We start from the raw sequence: 16,314 nt of genomic DNA on the forward strand, positions 1-16,314 counted from the left end.
GAAGCCTGCATTTTAGATAATATTCTTGCCATTGATCTATATGCACTAATGTTGTAGTCAAAAACAAATTAGATTAGGTTAAGAATCTCAGAAGACAGAAATGGAGTTTGCCAAATCCTTTACAGATGGTTTTTAAAGAACAAGATATTCCATGAAATTCTAAAACAAACTACACAGAGAAGTGAAGTGACTAACTAAACACAAGTCAGGGAAAGATCTAGAAGGCAGGGAAGCTCACAAGTCATACAGGAGTCAAGAGACAGTGCTATTATTTTAAAAGCTAAAATACACTAACATATAATCCCATATTTATGTAACAAAAGATACAGATACAACCATTCCATACTCTTGTCAATGCAGAATTACTTTTTAGAATGACAACTACATAATGTAACTCATTGTATTTACAACTTTAATTTAATATACACATGGCCAAATTATCCTCCAAAATTTTTGTACTAATTGGTAGTTCCGTCAATGATATATAAAAAGTTCACATTCTCACAAATCTAAATGTTACCAGTTTTGAAACTTTTTGCTAATTTGATAGGTTAAAAACAATATTTTATTATAATTTGCAGTTTTCTAATTAAAACTGAGGTTGGGTAACCTTTCATGTGTTTGTTGAAAATTGTCAGTTCTTCTTTGTAAACTACTTGTTAACATATTTGCTCCTTATTATTATTTATTATTTTTCTAATTATTCTTAAAGTGTTCTTTGTGTATTAGGGTTTGTGACATAATAAAATATATTATATTTTTGGGCTCTGGCACACAGCTCCTAAAACTCTTGTAATTTCCTAACTGATAAGAATGATAGGGACATATTTTGTTATAATATTTGGTTTCTGTCCCCAGTTCCTAAAATAGCTCCAGAACAAAAAGGTAAAATAGCATCTTTTTTTATTCGTAACAAGTCCCTTTCAACCCCACCTGAGTTTATTTTAATGAGGTGATTCTTGGAAACACCCTAAGGACAGGGGCTGGTTGCCAGGGTTAGAGGGTTGGAAATTTCAGCCCCATCTCTGGATCTCCAGGGAGGGAGAGGGGCTAGAGGTCAAGTTCAATCACCAATGGCCAATGATTTCATCAATCATGCATAATGAAGCTTCCATAAGAACTCTGCCTGAAGAGGTTCAGAGAGCCCACAGATTGACAAACACATTGAGGTGCTGGGAGGGCGGCATGGTCAGAGAGGACAGGGAAGCTCTGTGCCCCTTCCTCCTTACCTTCCCTATGCATCCCTTCCATCTGGGCTCTTCTTGAGTTTCATCCTTTTATAATAAATGGTCATCTAATGAGTCAAGTATTTACTTGAGTCTTGTGAGCCATTCTAGTAAATTATCAAACCAAAAAGGGGGTTGGGGAACTCCCAATTTGCAGCTAAGTCAGACCGAAGTCGTAGTTAACCTGGGGACCCACTACTTGCAGCTGGCATCTAAAGTGAGAGCTCTCTTGTGGGACTGACCTCTAAACCCATGGGGTCTGTGATAATTCCAGTTAGTGTCAGAATTGAATTAAATTGTAGGACACCCAGTTGGTGTCCACAGAGAAGTGGATTGCTTTGTGTAGAAAAACTCCATGCATCTGGTGTCAGAAGTGTAAGCAGTAGTTGTAGAAGAACAGTGTGTTTTGCCTTTTTAGAGGGCTCTCAAATCTTTATCTGTTAATATGATGTAAGTATTTTCTATCAGCCCCATCACTTATCATTACACTATAGTTATTTTAGTCCTTACACTATCAAGAATTTTAAATATTTATATGACAAACTATGTCAATATTTTTTCATGACTCCTGATATGCTTCTTTGTTTTTTGTGTATTTCATATGCTACACTTATATAGACCCCCCCCACCTGAGATTTAGAAATACTGTTCTAATCGTTATTTTAATAAATTTACAGTTATTTTTACACTTAATTCTTTAAGCGCCTAGATTTTTGTACATGCCATGAGGTAGGCCTCGAACTTTATTTTCTTACAAATTGGCAGCCAATCGCTTCAAACACCATTTACTGAAGATTCCATACTCTTAACTTTTATTTTTGGTATGATTGTTACTGCTGCTGTAACCCTCTTTCATATGAGCTATTACTGATGTTTATGCTGAATATTTCTAACAAATCTCTCTCAAATTTTTTTCATTTACCTCTTATTCCTAAAGATGTAGCTAAATTTCCACTTCAACTATGAAACTTACCCTGCTGATCATAGACAAGCTAAAATAATGTAATTTCTAAGTAATTTTACTGTAGATTTTCAAATTAACTACTTAAAATTCCTGATATCAGTAATGAATTAAACTTGATTTATGCAAGTACATAAAGATCTCTCTATATACCTTTGCACAAATTTACCCTTTAGGTGTTGTAATGTGACCCTTTTTCTTTTAGTGCCATCTATTCAGATACCTTAAAAATTGTTTCATAAAATATGATAAACATGATAATGCTGATGAAACAAAGATGAAAAAAGAAAGGAAAAAGAAAATCTCTGGGTTTAGTATTGGTTGTTATTTCTCCCTTAGAGTATTTTTAAATGAAATTTTCAAATTTATTGATGGCTTTAATTTTTCTCTATGAAAAAGTTTTCTGAAATAATTAACGTTTTAAGTTCATATCAATTTACTTTTATTCATACCCAGAAATTAGACCAAATCAAGTTTAAGAAATTTATATTCAACATCCCACCCCCTCTTTTTTGAGATTTCCATGCATAAACAGAGAACTCACATGAAGTCCTTCAGTGAAACTTTCCCGAGAGCAGAGGCATCTATAGGGCTGGCTTCTCGTGTCACAGTTATCAGCATGACCACAGCACTGACACCTGTGAACATGAGCGTCAGACAACTCCTTAGAAACACCAGTTCAATCATGAATATATTTAAAGACCTACATATATATATATATCCACTATGTGAATTCAACAAGGGAGACAAATGTGTTAATCAACACAAAAATTAGTTTCTCTTTAATCATGTGTATATTCATAACAGTTTTAAATTAACTTAAGTACGGGAAGGATCGTCATTAATATCCAAACCACATTGACTGTGAAGGTAATTTTCAAGCCCATCTTGGGTTGTTTACACCTATATTAACCATGTGACAAACCTGCCAAGAAAAGGCATTTACTGAAACTATTGAAAACATAGTTAAGACTAGACAGTTCAGAATAAACTGGAAAATAAAGTTAACAAATTACAATTTTTTCCCCAAAATTAGATGGTGAAAATTTAATAGTATTATTTTTTCACTGTGCTATGACTTAACAAATAACACTTACATGTTGATATTCTGATCTGTTTTGAAAGATGTTCTTTATTCGCAAGATATATCATTCTTCTAGCACAAACCAATTTTAAATATTGTCTATATATGCACAATTTCCATACTAGGGAGTATGCTGCCTCCTAGTTCTCCAGCTATTCGTTTGTTTAAATTTGTTCTCAATTAGATCAGATATCTATAAATTACTTAGAGTATATGAGATTTTTCCTTTAAAGGAAAACAGATATTCCTCATAAAACTTTGAATTGTGGACTCAGGGAGACCAAGCCCAGCACTTATAAACTAGCTGGTACTATAGTTGTAACTCTAAATCTAGCTCCTGCTCATTGATTTCAAGAATACTTGAAAATTATATTCCAGAACAAACCAAGCAAAATATTTGGCAAATATTTTCTAAATTGGATTCATAGTATCATAACTTCTAAACCAAACAGCTTTTGAAAATTGATTTTATAACAATGTGATATTATGTACAGCAAAGACTCGCATACAAATCTCCCCACAAAATCTTAAGAGTAGGAAACCAATTCAATACATGAAGATTAGAATCTAGCTTGCTCTAAAATGTTAGTTAATATATTTTAAAATAAGTATGACAAAAGTCTAATTAGAAACAATATTCATAATGAAAAGCACACTCGAAACCTTGGTCATGAACACTACCTTCCAGTGATGGTGATTTCATTGACCCCGTAGTATCTGTGTCTGGGGCTGACAGAAGTCTCAGTGGTATGATACTGTCCATGGAAATGAAGTCGTACTTGTGTGGCCTTTACAAACTCTTGAAGAGATGGGGTATTATAGAAATTATTGTATCCAGGACGATGATTTGGTCCAGGTGTTAGGATGCTAAAGGTGACATTACCACGGGAATATGGAGTAAAACTGTTGATGAAATTTGAAATCATAAGATATTCATATTTTTGACAAAACAAAAATCTCAACACAATATTAATAATAGCTTAAATTCTTCATGTTGGGAGAACAAACATATTCCATATATTTCATATACAAACAATATAAGAGCATTACACAAAAATATAGTAAAACATTTCCTTGAGGACATAATAAAAACCCTATTAATATAGATAACTTGGTAGACAATCTGAAAATCAATTTTAAAGCACAAGTGAGACTGTAAGCAAGAGATACTCTAAAGTTTTACAAGAATTTTAAACATTGTTTAAAACTCAATTTAGGGAGGAGTCCTAGAAAAATCTGCCCTAAGAAAGTTGGTGGTAGAAGGAAGTCTCTACCAACCTGGTTAGCTTACATGTAGGTTACTACTGCTCATTAGTCTCTTAAAATTAACTCCTAAATACATTCAAAGACAATCATTTAAAAATATTCATACTTGGGAAGCTGAAGACAGTTGACAGAATCAGAATTTTCTAATTCTCCATCGTTTTTCATTCCGAAAGTGCTGCAATTTCTAGCAAAATACTGCCAATCTTCCCAGTCTAGGCTGTTGTCTTTCTTCCTTTGAATCCTTATTGCTGTTGGTTGTGGACTAGAGAACTGAATGATGATGTAAAACACCTGAAAATGGATGTTAATTATTGTCACTGAAGTTTTAAGTTTGACGCATCAGTATAAATCATGGAATTGTTAGATTCAAATATAACAGCTTACTTCTTTATGATGATAATTACCAAATATTTATTAGATATCCAGAAATTTCATAGCCATATAGTAAAGGCCACACATTCTATAATTGCATATATGTCCCTCTTCTCAAGAAGTTTATAAATTAAGGTGGAAATTAATATTAAGTTTGTTATAAAGATGAAAAAAGAACATTACTTATATGAAATAATTGTTATCTATTTCTTCTTAAGTAGTAATTTAAAATAAGGACCTCAGTTTTTATTAATTTGTGCTACTTAATATATGAAAAGATGTTTCAATATTTCATAGAGTTTTGACACAAACCTCTAATTTTTCTCTAAAAAATTAGGTCCTACATACCTTCTTTGAAATATTTTTATTTCATACATTATAATACACTACTTTAGTAAGGTAATGGTCAATTGCCTAACTCAGTTTTCACTTTATAGTTGAATTGTGTCCCCAAATAGATGTGTTCAAGTACTAACTCTTGGTACTTGTGAATGTGACCTTATTTGAAAATGGGGTCTTTGCAGATGTAATTAAGTTAAGGGTCTCAAGGGGAGATAATACTGGATGTAGGATGGTGTTCATGAGAGAAGAAAGAGAAAGAATTGACATACACCCAGAAACAAGGAAGAAGGCCATGAAAAAAGAAAGTAGAGATTGGAGTTACACTGCCATGAACCAAGTAATGCCAGGAGCCACCAGAACCTGGAAAAGGCAAAGAAGGATTCTTCCCTAGGGTCTTTAGAGGGAGCATGGCCCTGTCAACACCTTGATTTCATACTACTGATATTCAGAACTATAAGAAATTTCTGTTGTGTCAAGCCATTCACTCTATGGTCATCTGTTGAAGCCACCGCAGGAAACTAACACACATCCCACTGTTTCAAATTACCTGATACTGCCCATTTTCCAAATCTATTGAAATAGTCACTCCTTGATTAAGCTGGGTCATGCTTGTAAACACATGGGAAAGCCACGAAGTACCAATATTGTTATCATTGACAAAAGAAAGAGGATGGGCTTCAGGATTCAGCCGTAACACCCTATTATTGCTTGTGTCTTCTGCATCATTAGGAACACAGTACCGCTGTTCCAAACGAGGAACCCGAGGGTGGCTGCCAGGGCAACGGCAATGTGACTGGGTATGCAATCTGGGCAGATCTCCAGAGAAAACTTCCTGAATCTCTCTGTGGGAGTCAAGAAGCAGACGGTAAGGACCAATAGCTCAACAGTGACAGATCTTCTAAGAGGTGTTACCAATGACTATCACTATTTTGTTTTGATTTGCAGCCATTTAGCTTTAATAATTTTCTAAACAGAAGATAAAATCAAAGTCATTCCTGACCAAATAAACATACTCATTCTCAGAAAATGGATGTCAAAAACATCGGTACATTTTTTTAAATGAAGCATAGGTGATTTACAATGTTGTGTTAATTTCTGCTGTACAGCAAAGTGATTCAGTTATACATACATTCTTTTTTATATTCTTTTCCATTATGGTTTACCACAGGATATTGAATATAGTTCCCTGTGCTATATAGCAGGACCTTGTTGTTTATACATTCTAAATATACTAGTTTTCATCTGCTAATCCAAAACTCCCACTCCATCCCTCCCCCACCCCGCTTGGCAACCACAAGTCTATTCTTTGTGTAAAAACAGTACTTTCTTAAGTGTTAACTTTGTACATCAAGAAGCATGAACAAGTTCTTGACTGCTTATCAAGATATTTATTAAGATATAGTATTTTACTGGGCCTATTTGTAATAAAAAGAAAGGCAACATTAACTTAGGTTGTTAAGCTGACTTACCACTGAGAGTGAACAATAATGTATTGAAAATAATGAGAGTTATAGATAGGGTCTCTCATTTATCCATGGGAAAGAAGTAAGAAAATAAGTATCATTTTATCTGCTGCTGTTTTAGGCAAAGGGACTGAGGCCAAGACCATTTGTCAATGGTTTCCTGTGACTCATCAGTACAGATTCTGGAACCCTAAGATGCTTCAATGGCTTCAGATCATATGGCCGCTGCCAACAGTCAAAGAAGAACGCCAGTTTCAGGCAGATATATTTAATTTTTCCATTAAGGGCAATATAGTGATCTAGAGCAGAATCAGTCATTCTATTTATAGGCATTCTTCCACATAGCACCTTTCCAGACATTTCAGGTAGGCCAACACCAGTAACCCAGGTCTAAGTAAAGAGACTAGACTTCTCTCCAACCCCACTGAAGGCAATGGAGGAGGTAAGAAGATTTTTCATTCACTAAATCGCATAAAGGCACACCTTCTTCTTTAAATCTCATTCATAGTTTTCAATTGATATCACATGTTGCATGGGGCCAAAAGTGACCATCCAGTGAGACCTTTATCTCAGGGAAATCTTTATTTGCAATGCTGCTCATCAGAACTTTAGACAAAGGTGATTTAAAACATGGTGAGGCTAGTGGCAGTAAATCTCCCCAAGACTGTGTTTCAGTGGTATAGCATCCTATATTTAGGCATCTCTGGATTATATAGACTAATAAAAAAATGTGTATATTGCTAATGGACATACCACTGACCACTGCAGCACCACAAGAGCAATGCTTTTCAACTTTACAAGAGCTAGTCCTGTCATTTGGAAATTCACCATACTAATCTACATTTCCCTTAAAGAAATAGGAATAAACATTCTTCTTTTTGAATTGAATAAGAGCAACTCCTCCATACAACAATTTACTATTATATCATCAAATCATAACTTGGGAAACAAACTTCAGAGGATGTCTCAGGCAGAATTTCACTTGAACTTTCTGAACAGAATGGATGCCTACATGTCTTGAAAAATGCCTAAGAAAGATTTCCCACCTATTCTAAAGATGAGGAAATACTTCATTAAATATAGTCCAACTCTACATAATTATTTGTTCACTGGAAATAGAAATATATAATAATACTGCAAATTACTCACTCTTCTTGTCTCCAAGTCTAATAGCCCAGTCTCTTGAGATTTTTCCATATATCAAAATTATTAATCATTTCCATTATGCTACATTCTCTAGCACTTACAAATTCAGCAAAGCAATTTTAAAAGGCAGATACAGAAGTTTCTTCTTTTAATTTGAATTTTATTTTATTTATTTATTTATTTTTATACAGCAGGTTCTTATTAGTTATCTATTTTATACATATTAGTGTATATATGTCAATCTCAATATCCCAGTTCATCCCACCACCACCACCCTTCCACCCTGCTTTCCCCCCCTTGGTGTCCATATGTTTGTTCTCTACATCTGTGTCTCTATTTCTGCCTTGCAAACCAGTTCATCTGTACCATTTTTCTAGATTCCACATATATGCGCTAATATATGATATTTGTTTTTCTCTTTCTGACATACTTCACTCTGTACGAAACTTAAAAGCTTTTGCACAGCAAAGGAAACTATAAACAAGATGAAAAGACAACCTGAAGAATGGAAGAAAATATTTGCAAACGAATCAATGGACAAAGGATTAATCTCCAAAATATATAAACAGCCCATGCAGCTCAATATTAAAAGAAACAAACAACCCAATCAAAAAATGGGCAGAAGACCTAAATAGACATTTCTCCAAAGAAGACATACAGATGGCCAAGAGGCACATGAAAAGCTGCTCAACATCACTAATTAACAGAGAAATGCAAATCAAAACTACAATGCAGTATCACCTCACACCAGTTAGAATGGGCATCATCAGAAAATCTACAAACAACAAATGCTGGAGAGGGTGTGGAGAAAAGGGAATACTCTTTTACTGCTGGTGGGAATGTAAATTGATACAGCCACTATGTAGAACAGTATGGAGGTTCCTTAAAAAACCAAAAATAGAATTACCATATGACCCAGCCATCCCACTACTGGGCATATACCCAGAGAAAACCATAATTCAAAAAGACACATGCACCCCAATGTTCACTGCAGCACTATTTACAATAGCCAGGTCATGGAAGCAACCTAAATGCCCATCAGCAGATGAATGGATAAAGATGTGGTACATATATACAATGGAATATTACTCAGCCATAAAAAGGTCATTTGTAGAGATGTGGATGGACCTAGAGATTATCATACAGAGTGAAGTATAGCAGTTTCTTAAGTATCAGAAACAACTTCATACAGAACATTTAAACAAATGTATCCAAAATTCTATAATACAACTTGTTCAAAAGTCTAGTTTTCTTAGAAGAAATCCTTTGTACAGAATTTGATCAATTTTATATTATGAGGAGTTACCCAATAGAGTAGCACTAGTGAATAACAACCATAGACTAAGCCACGGCAAACACTGTAAACATTAATTAGATGATGTTTCCCAAATACTGTAAAGATGGAAAATGCTGTAATCTTCATGACACACTTACTTAAATGAATTCATCATTTATCCTTACACTTCAGGTATAAAGTTTTACGATCTGCTTACCTGTTTGTAAGCGCCACTTGGTATAATCGAAAATCTTGCATTCTTCCAACAAATTGCTCTAAACCTGCAAAATACATATATGTATATAATATGAGAAGTCTCAGTTTACCAAGCAATGGCTGACAAATGTTCAAGTGAGATTCCTTTAAAGCTATGAAACTTTTTTATTATATTAGTTTCAGGTGTACAGCATTATAATTCACCATCTGTATACAGTACAAAGTGGTCACAACCACAAGTCTAGTTACCATCCATCACCACATGAGTTGACACACTTCATCAGTTTCACCCACTCCTAACCATCTTCCCCTCTCGTAACCACTAAACTGTTCTCTGTATTGATGGGTTTGTTTGTTTTTATTTGTGCATTTGTTTTGGTTTTTTTAGATTCCACATATGAGTGAAATTATACAGTATTTGTCTTTCTCCTTCTGACTTATTTCACTTAGCATAATACCTTCAAGGCTCATCCTTGTTGCCACAAGGATGGATTTCATTCTTTTTTATGGCTGAGTAGTATTCCATTATATATATATATATGTGTGTGTGTGTGTGTGTGTGTGTGTGTGTGTGTGTGTATATATATATATATATAGGCATCTCTTGAATATATAGACTAATAAAAGGAATGTCACACACACACCCCACATCTTCTTTATCCATTCATCAATTGATGGAAACAGGTACACAGGTCGTTTCCATATCTTGATTATTGTAAATAATGTTACAGAGAACACAGGGGCACACACATCTTTTCAAATTAGTGTTTTCATTATCTTCAAATAATACTTAGAAGTGGAATAGCTGGGTCATATGGTAATTCTAGTCTTAATTTTTTGAGGAATCTCCATACTGATTTCCATAGTGGTTGCACCAATTTACAATCTCATCAACCCAGAAAAAGGTTACCTTTTCTCCACCTCCTCTCCACAGTTGTTATTTCCTATCCTTTTGATAATAGCTATTCTAACATGTATGAGGTGATATCTCATTACGGTTTTGCTTTGCATTGCCCTAATAATTAGTGATGTTGAACATCATTTCATGTGCCTGTTGGCCATCTGTATGTCTTTGGGAAAATGTCTATTCATATCCACTACCTACTTTTTAATTGGGTTGTTCATTCTTTTGTTGTTGTATGAGTTCTTTATATATTTTGGATATTAACCCCTTATCAGATATATCATTTGCAAATATCTCCTCCCATTCAGTAGGCTGCCTTTTCGTTTTGATGATGGTTTCCTTCACTGTGCATAAACTTTTTAGTTTGATGTAGCCCCATTTGCTTATTTTTGCTTTTGTTTCCCTTGACTTTGGAGTCAGATCCACAAAAACATTGCTAAATCGGATGTCAGCAAGGTTACTGCCTATGTTTTTTCTCGGAATATTATGGTGTCTTTAATCCATTTTGAGTTAATCTTGTGTATGGCATAAGATAGTCATCTAGTTTCATCATTTTACATGTCCAATTCTCCCAACTGGAAAGAGACTATTCTTTCTCTTGTATGTTCTTTCTCCTTTGTTGGAGATTAATTGTCCACATACATGTGGGTTTATTCTTGTGCTCTCAGTTCTCTCCCATTGATCTGTGTATTTGTTTTTGTGCCACCACCATACAGTTTGGATTAATATAGCTTTGTAGTAGAGTTTGAAATCAGGGAGAATGGTACTTCCAGCTTTGTTCTTCTTTCTCAAGATTATTTTGGCAATTCAGGATCTCTGTGGTTTCCTACAACTTTTAGAATTATTTGGCCTAGTTCTGTGAAATATGCCCTTGGAGTTTTGAAAGGAATTGCATTGAACTTATAGATTGTTTTGGATAATATGGACATTTTAGGATTATCAGTTCTTCCAGTCTATGAATAAGAAATCTTTCCATTTATTTGTGTCTTCAATTTCATTCAGCAGTGTCCTATAGTTTTCAGTGTACAGGTCTTTCACCTCCTTAGTTAAATTTATTCTTTTTTTAAAAAATTATTTATTTATTTATTTATTTATTTATTTATTTATTTATGGCTTCACTGGGTCTTCATTGCTGTGCATGGGCTTTCTCTAATTGTGGTGAGCGGGGGCTACTCTTCATTGTGGTGCATAGGCTTTTCATTGCAGTGGCTTCTCTTGTTGCAGAGCACGGGCTCCAGGTGTGTGGGCTTCAGTAGTTGTGGTACATAGACTCAGTAGTTGTGGCACACGGGCCCAGTTGCTCCACACCATGTGGGATCTTCCTGGACCAGGGATCGAACCCATGTTCCCTGCATTGGCAGGTGGATTCTTATCCACTGCACCACCAAGGAAGTCCCTATTCTTTTTTTCAATGCAACTGTAAATGTGATTGTTTTCTTAATTTCTCTTTCTCATGGTTCATTACTTGTGCATAGAAATGCAACAGATTTTTGTATATTGATTTTATATCTTGCAACTTACCTTATTAGTTCTAACAGGTTTTGGGGGGAGTCTTTAGGTTTTCTATATCATGTCATTTGCAAATAGGAACAGTTTTCCTTCTTTCTTTCTGATTTGGATTCCTTTTGTTTCTTATTTCTTGCTAATTGCTGTGGATAGGAATTCCAATACAATGTTGAATAGAAGTGGTGAGAGGGCATCCTTTTCTTATTCCTGATCTTACAGGAAAAGCCTTCGTATTTTTCTCCATTGTTAGCTGTGGGTTTGTCATACATGGCCTTTATTATGCTGAGATATACTTCCTGTATACCCACTTTGCTGAGAGTTTTTGTCATAAATTAATGTTGAATTTTGTCAAATGCTTTTTCTACATCTATTGAGATGATCATATGACTTTTATCCTTCATTTTGCTGATGTGATTTATCACCTCAATTGATTTGTGGATATTGAACCATCCTTACATCCTTGGAATAAATCCCACTTGATCATGGTGTATGATCCTTTTAATGTCTTGCTGGATTCAGTTTGCTAATATTTTGTTCAGGATTTTTGTCTCCATGTTCATCAAAGAAGAGTTTGAGAAGACTAGGTATTAAATCTTCTTTGAATGCTTTGTAGAATTCACCAGTGAAGTCATCTGGTCCTGGGCTTGTTTGTTGACTTTTTTTTTTTTTTTTTTACTGTTTCAATCTCCTTACTAGTAATTGGTCTATAGATTAGAAAACTTTTATGTTTATATCACAATCCTTTCAAATTCTTACAGACCAATATATATTTTGCTAATTACAAGTGAATAACAATAATAATCATAGTTACCTCTATATACATTATAGGACTTAAGTCAGAGTTAATATTTTGGCCAGCCTATTTACTGACCCAACTTATGATCTCTATCCAGAATATCTTCCCCAAATCAAATTTCTCTGTAGTTTATAAACCTATAAATCTATCATCTCATCAGCCCTAAATGTGATTGTCATCCGTTTCGCATCCTGATTTTCAGAGCATTCACATTACCAAGAACAAGACGCCCCACTTTTCCATCCCACCTGTTCTATCCCCAAGCTCCAGGGCATCAGCTTGGGTCTTCTCCAAACTAAGATGAATGCCTCATCTAGAAAATCTCCAGTAAGTGAGGATAAATTGAAAACCTCCTATTCATGAGTTCTGAGTTATTCACATGTATCAGTGGCATCCTAGCTCAGTCTCCAAATTCCATCACCTCATGAGAATTTTTCTAAGACAAGTCAGGTTCAGAGCCCAATCTGCTTTGAATTAGGTGACTTTTCAAGATGTGGGTATATATCAACTTTAAACCACATATTATTTTATTAATTCACCAAATATTTATTTAGGATGTACTAACAGATAAGCCCAGGGAGAGTAGGAACAGAAAAATGTAAGAAAGCTAAGGTATTTTTGTTTTTAATAATGAGAAAAACAATGAAAATGGTAAAATTCTACCTAGAGTTTAAATCATGGGGACACAAAAACGATATGATCTAAAGTATAATGCTAGTTCAGTAACTGTGTTTTTTAAATTAAACTCGGAGCAATGGCCAATCACCAAATGACTATTTCCTTAAATGTGTTTTTTTTAACAATTCTATTTTTTAATTTTATCTTAATAATAGAGTTTTAAGGAATGTTTGATCTATCTTTGTTGCAGTTTTTTGGTGGTGCTTCGGAGGAACCTGGGGCAGAGTGAGGTCATGGCAGATGAATAAAAGATGTAGAGTAGAATTAGCACACCAAATAGTCTGAGATGCTGATCTCAGAAGCAGCAGGAGATGAATGAGCAAAGAAAGATGGGACTCAGGGGCATAAAAAGAGTAAGTGTCTATGTGTGAGTTTGTGTGAGTGTGTATTTTATCTTTCTTCTTATAATTATATTAAAGGCTGTAGTTAAGAAACTAACAATATTTCATATATGAATATTTCTTCATGAATCTAAAGTTTTCCAATTGATACATTCTAAGAAAAAGTATATCTGTAGGGCCCCTCTCCACTTCTCTGCCTCAGTTTTCCACACACCCCACAACCCAAAGCCCAAAGAAAACAATGCTCGATGCAGCCTCATGCTCTGACTTTCCTGTTAGGAAAGTTCTTCTACCTTTTGTCTAGAAATAGGCAATTGAGGCAAGTGCAAACTAATTATTACTTAAAGCAGTGTTATGAAGAAATAACAACAATAAACAAACAAAAACCCCACTCTATTAAAATGTCATAGAAATCTTTAGATTTCCAACACAAATTGCTTTAAAATTTATAATTAGTGAAAAGAATAAAGAAAACATTATGCACAGTTCATTTGACAAATTGGCCATCCAGGAAATTTGGTAAATTGCCCTGGATCAAAGAGCTGAAGCTAAGCAAGGTAGGAAATGATATAATGAAGGATACACCTTTCTTTGACATAGAGGTAAGACAGGAAGAACAGGTGTGAATACATTTAAGTCATTGTGGTTTTGTTTGAAGAGTAGGGAAGACAAACAGGAAAATCACTCCTTATGGTATGAATTTTCTTTCTGAGGAAGAGGTAATGTCTGCCTGGAATGAAGGAAGTTGGATCTGTCCCCTATTTATTTCTTCACCTTCACCTACCCCACTCACACCCAGCCCTTCTCCCCCAGAATCCTTCATATGCCATATGGTGCAGGTCTACAGACTACCTGTAGTACTCCACAAGGACCAAGGTCTCTCAGCCCTAAGGTTTTGCACATGACTTTGCCTCTACTTCCAATGTTCCCACTCTATCCCAGCCCTTAATTTCTCAGCTTTGAAATATTTCCCGTGGGAAACTTTCTGTGGCCCAGCAGGATCCTATATGTTCCTGTAGCACTCTGCACTTCTGATTCTGTTCTACAAATGCCTATTTACTTCTCTACCATGCTTATGAAATGTAAAAGTCTTCCCTAGAAAGACACACAAAGTAATAACTGGTCTTATCTGCTGTCCTATCCCTAGCTCATAGCCAAGTTTCCTGGCAAAGGGTAAACTGTTCAAAAATTATTTACTAATGAAGGGAAAATGAAGGAGGGAAGCGAGGAGGAATAGCGGTATTTATACCTGTAATAAAAATGTATAATGAACGCTATAAAAAATGAGTGAGAAGGTTGACCAGGGAAAAATACATGGATCCTCAAGAAGTATTTTGAGGGCCATCTGAAATCAGAGACTGTAACTTTGCAATGGCACGAGTCTGAAAGCTAAGTGATTTCCCCAAACATGCTGACAACTCAAGAGAAATATCAAATGATTAGAGGTAGCCAGCGTTGAGGGTTTTCAGGTACAGTATATCAAACAAGGAGAACAGGAAGGTAAGATTCCAGTAATACAGAAGAAATAATGCACCAAAGTACTTAAGAGAACAGGAAAGTGAAACAGGGTGAGAGGTAATAGACCAGAGAAAAGAGAGGAGTCAAGGTAGTGGGCCTCCGATTAAGTAAAAGAAGAGTGCAGTAGAAGTGAGGAAGCAGGCTATTTGACACAATCATAGTATTCACTATAGTGCTGCCTGGGGACACAATAAACACTGGTGCTGCTTTTGGCAGCACTGACGAATGAAGCAACAGGAAGTTTCCCATCATACGCGAAGCATGCTATGCCATCAAGAAACACTCCCCAAATAAAAAAAAATATGGTTATGGGTTGAATGGTGCCCTTCCCAAATTACATGCTGAAGTCTTATCCCCCAGTACCTAGGAACATGACCTTCTTTTGAAACAGGGTCTTTGCAGATATCATCAAGGTGATGTCATTAGGGTGGGCCCTAATCTGACTAATGTCCTTACAAGAAGAGGAAAATACTATGTAAAAACACATTCACACAGGGAGAAGGCCATGTGACAACAAAGGCAGGGATTAGAGTGACACAGCTAAAGAACGTGGAATACCAAGGACTGGCAGCCACCACCAGAAGTTAATTAAAGACACAGAAGGATTCGCCCCTCGAGGTTTCAGAGAGAACATGGCCCTGTTAACACCTTGATTTTGGACTTACAGCCTCTAGAACTGTGAGACAATAAATTTCTATTGTTATAAGCCACCCAATTTGTGGTATTTTGTTATGGAGGCCCAGGAAACCAATTTAATCATCATTTCCTATGGTTGTTAACATAATGAGTTACCAAAGAGAAAAAAATAGTGGCAACATGTATTCCACGTTATCTAATTTGTCTTCGCAGTATAAAAAAAAAAGTCTAAAACGTTATATATACAACCTCGAGGGAATATTTTAATTCAAAGTACCCAGAAAATACAGATCACAACGAATAAGGGATAATGACTTCTGGTTTTGAAAGCCCTAATATAACTGAAGGCAAAATTGTTGAACACTGTGATTTTGTCAAAGCCTGAATCACGTTGTTTTTTTTTTTTTAATTAATTTTATTGGCGTATAGTTGATTTACAATGTTGTGTTAGTTTCTGCTGTTCAGCAAAATGAATCATCCATATGTATACATATATCCCCTCTTTTTTGGATTTCCTTCCCATTTAGGTAACCACAGAGCACTGAGTAGAGTTCCCTGTGCTATACAGTAGGTTCTCATTAGT

The 16,314-nt window shown here is 35.2% G+C and overlaps 1 protein-coding gene across 1 annotated transcript in view; it reads right to left on the reverse strand.

Moving 5' to 3' along the window:
- Positions 1-16,314, reverse strand: part of USH2A (usherin) — a 783,103-nt gene that overhangs the window by 679,720 nt on the left and 87,069 nt on the right. Inside the window, exons 4-8 of the mRNA XM_082362477.1 lie at positions 9,354-9,417; positions 5,799-6,093; positions 4,644-4,828; positions 3,953-4,174; positions 2,732-2,825 (exon numbers count right to left, since the gene is read on the reverse strand). Coding sequence (XP_082218603.1) covers positions 2,732-2,825; positions 3,953-4,174; positions 4,644-4,828; positions 5,799-6,093; positions 9,354-9,417 — 860 coding nt within the window. The remainder of the gene's footprint in view (positions 1-2,731; positions 2,826-3,952; positions 4,175-4,643; positions 4,829-5,798; positions 6,094-9,353; positions 9,418-16,314) is intronic.

Source organism: Balaenoptera borealis, assembly GCF_965194805.1.
Source record: "Balaenoptera borealis genome assembly, chromosome: 1".
Taxonomy (NCBI): domain Eukaryota; kingdom Metazoa; phylum Chordata; class Mammalia; order Artiodactyla; family Balaenopteridae; genus Balaenoptera; species Balaenoptera borealis.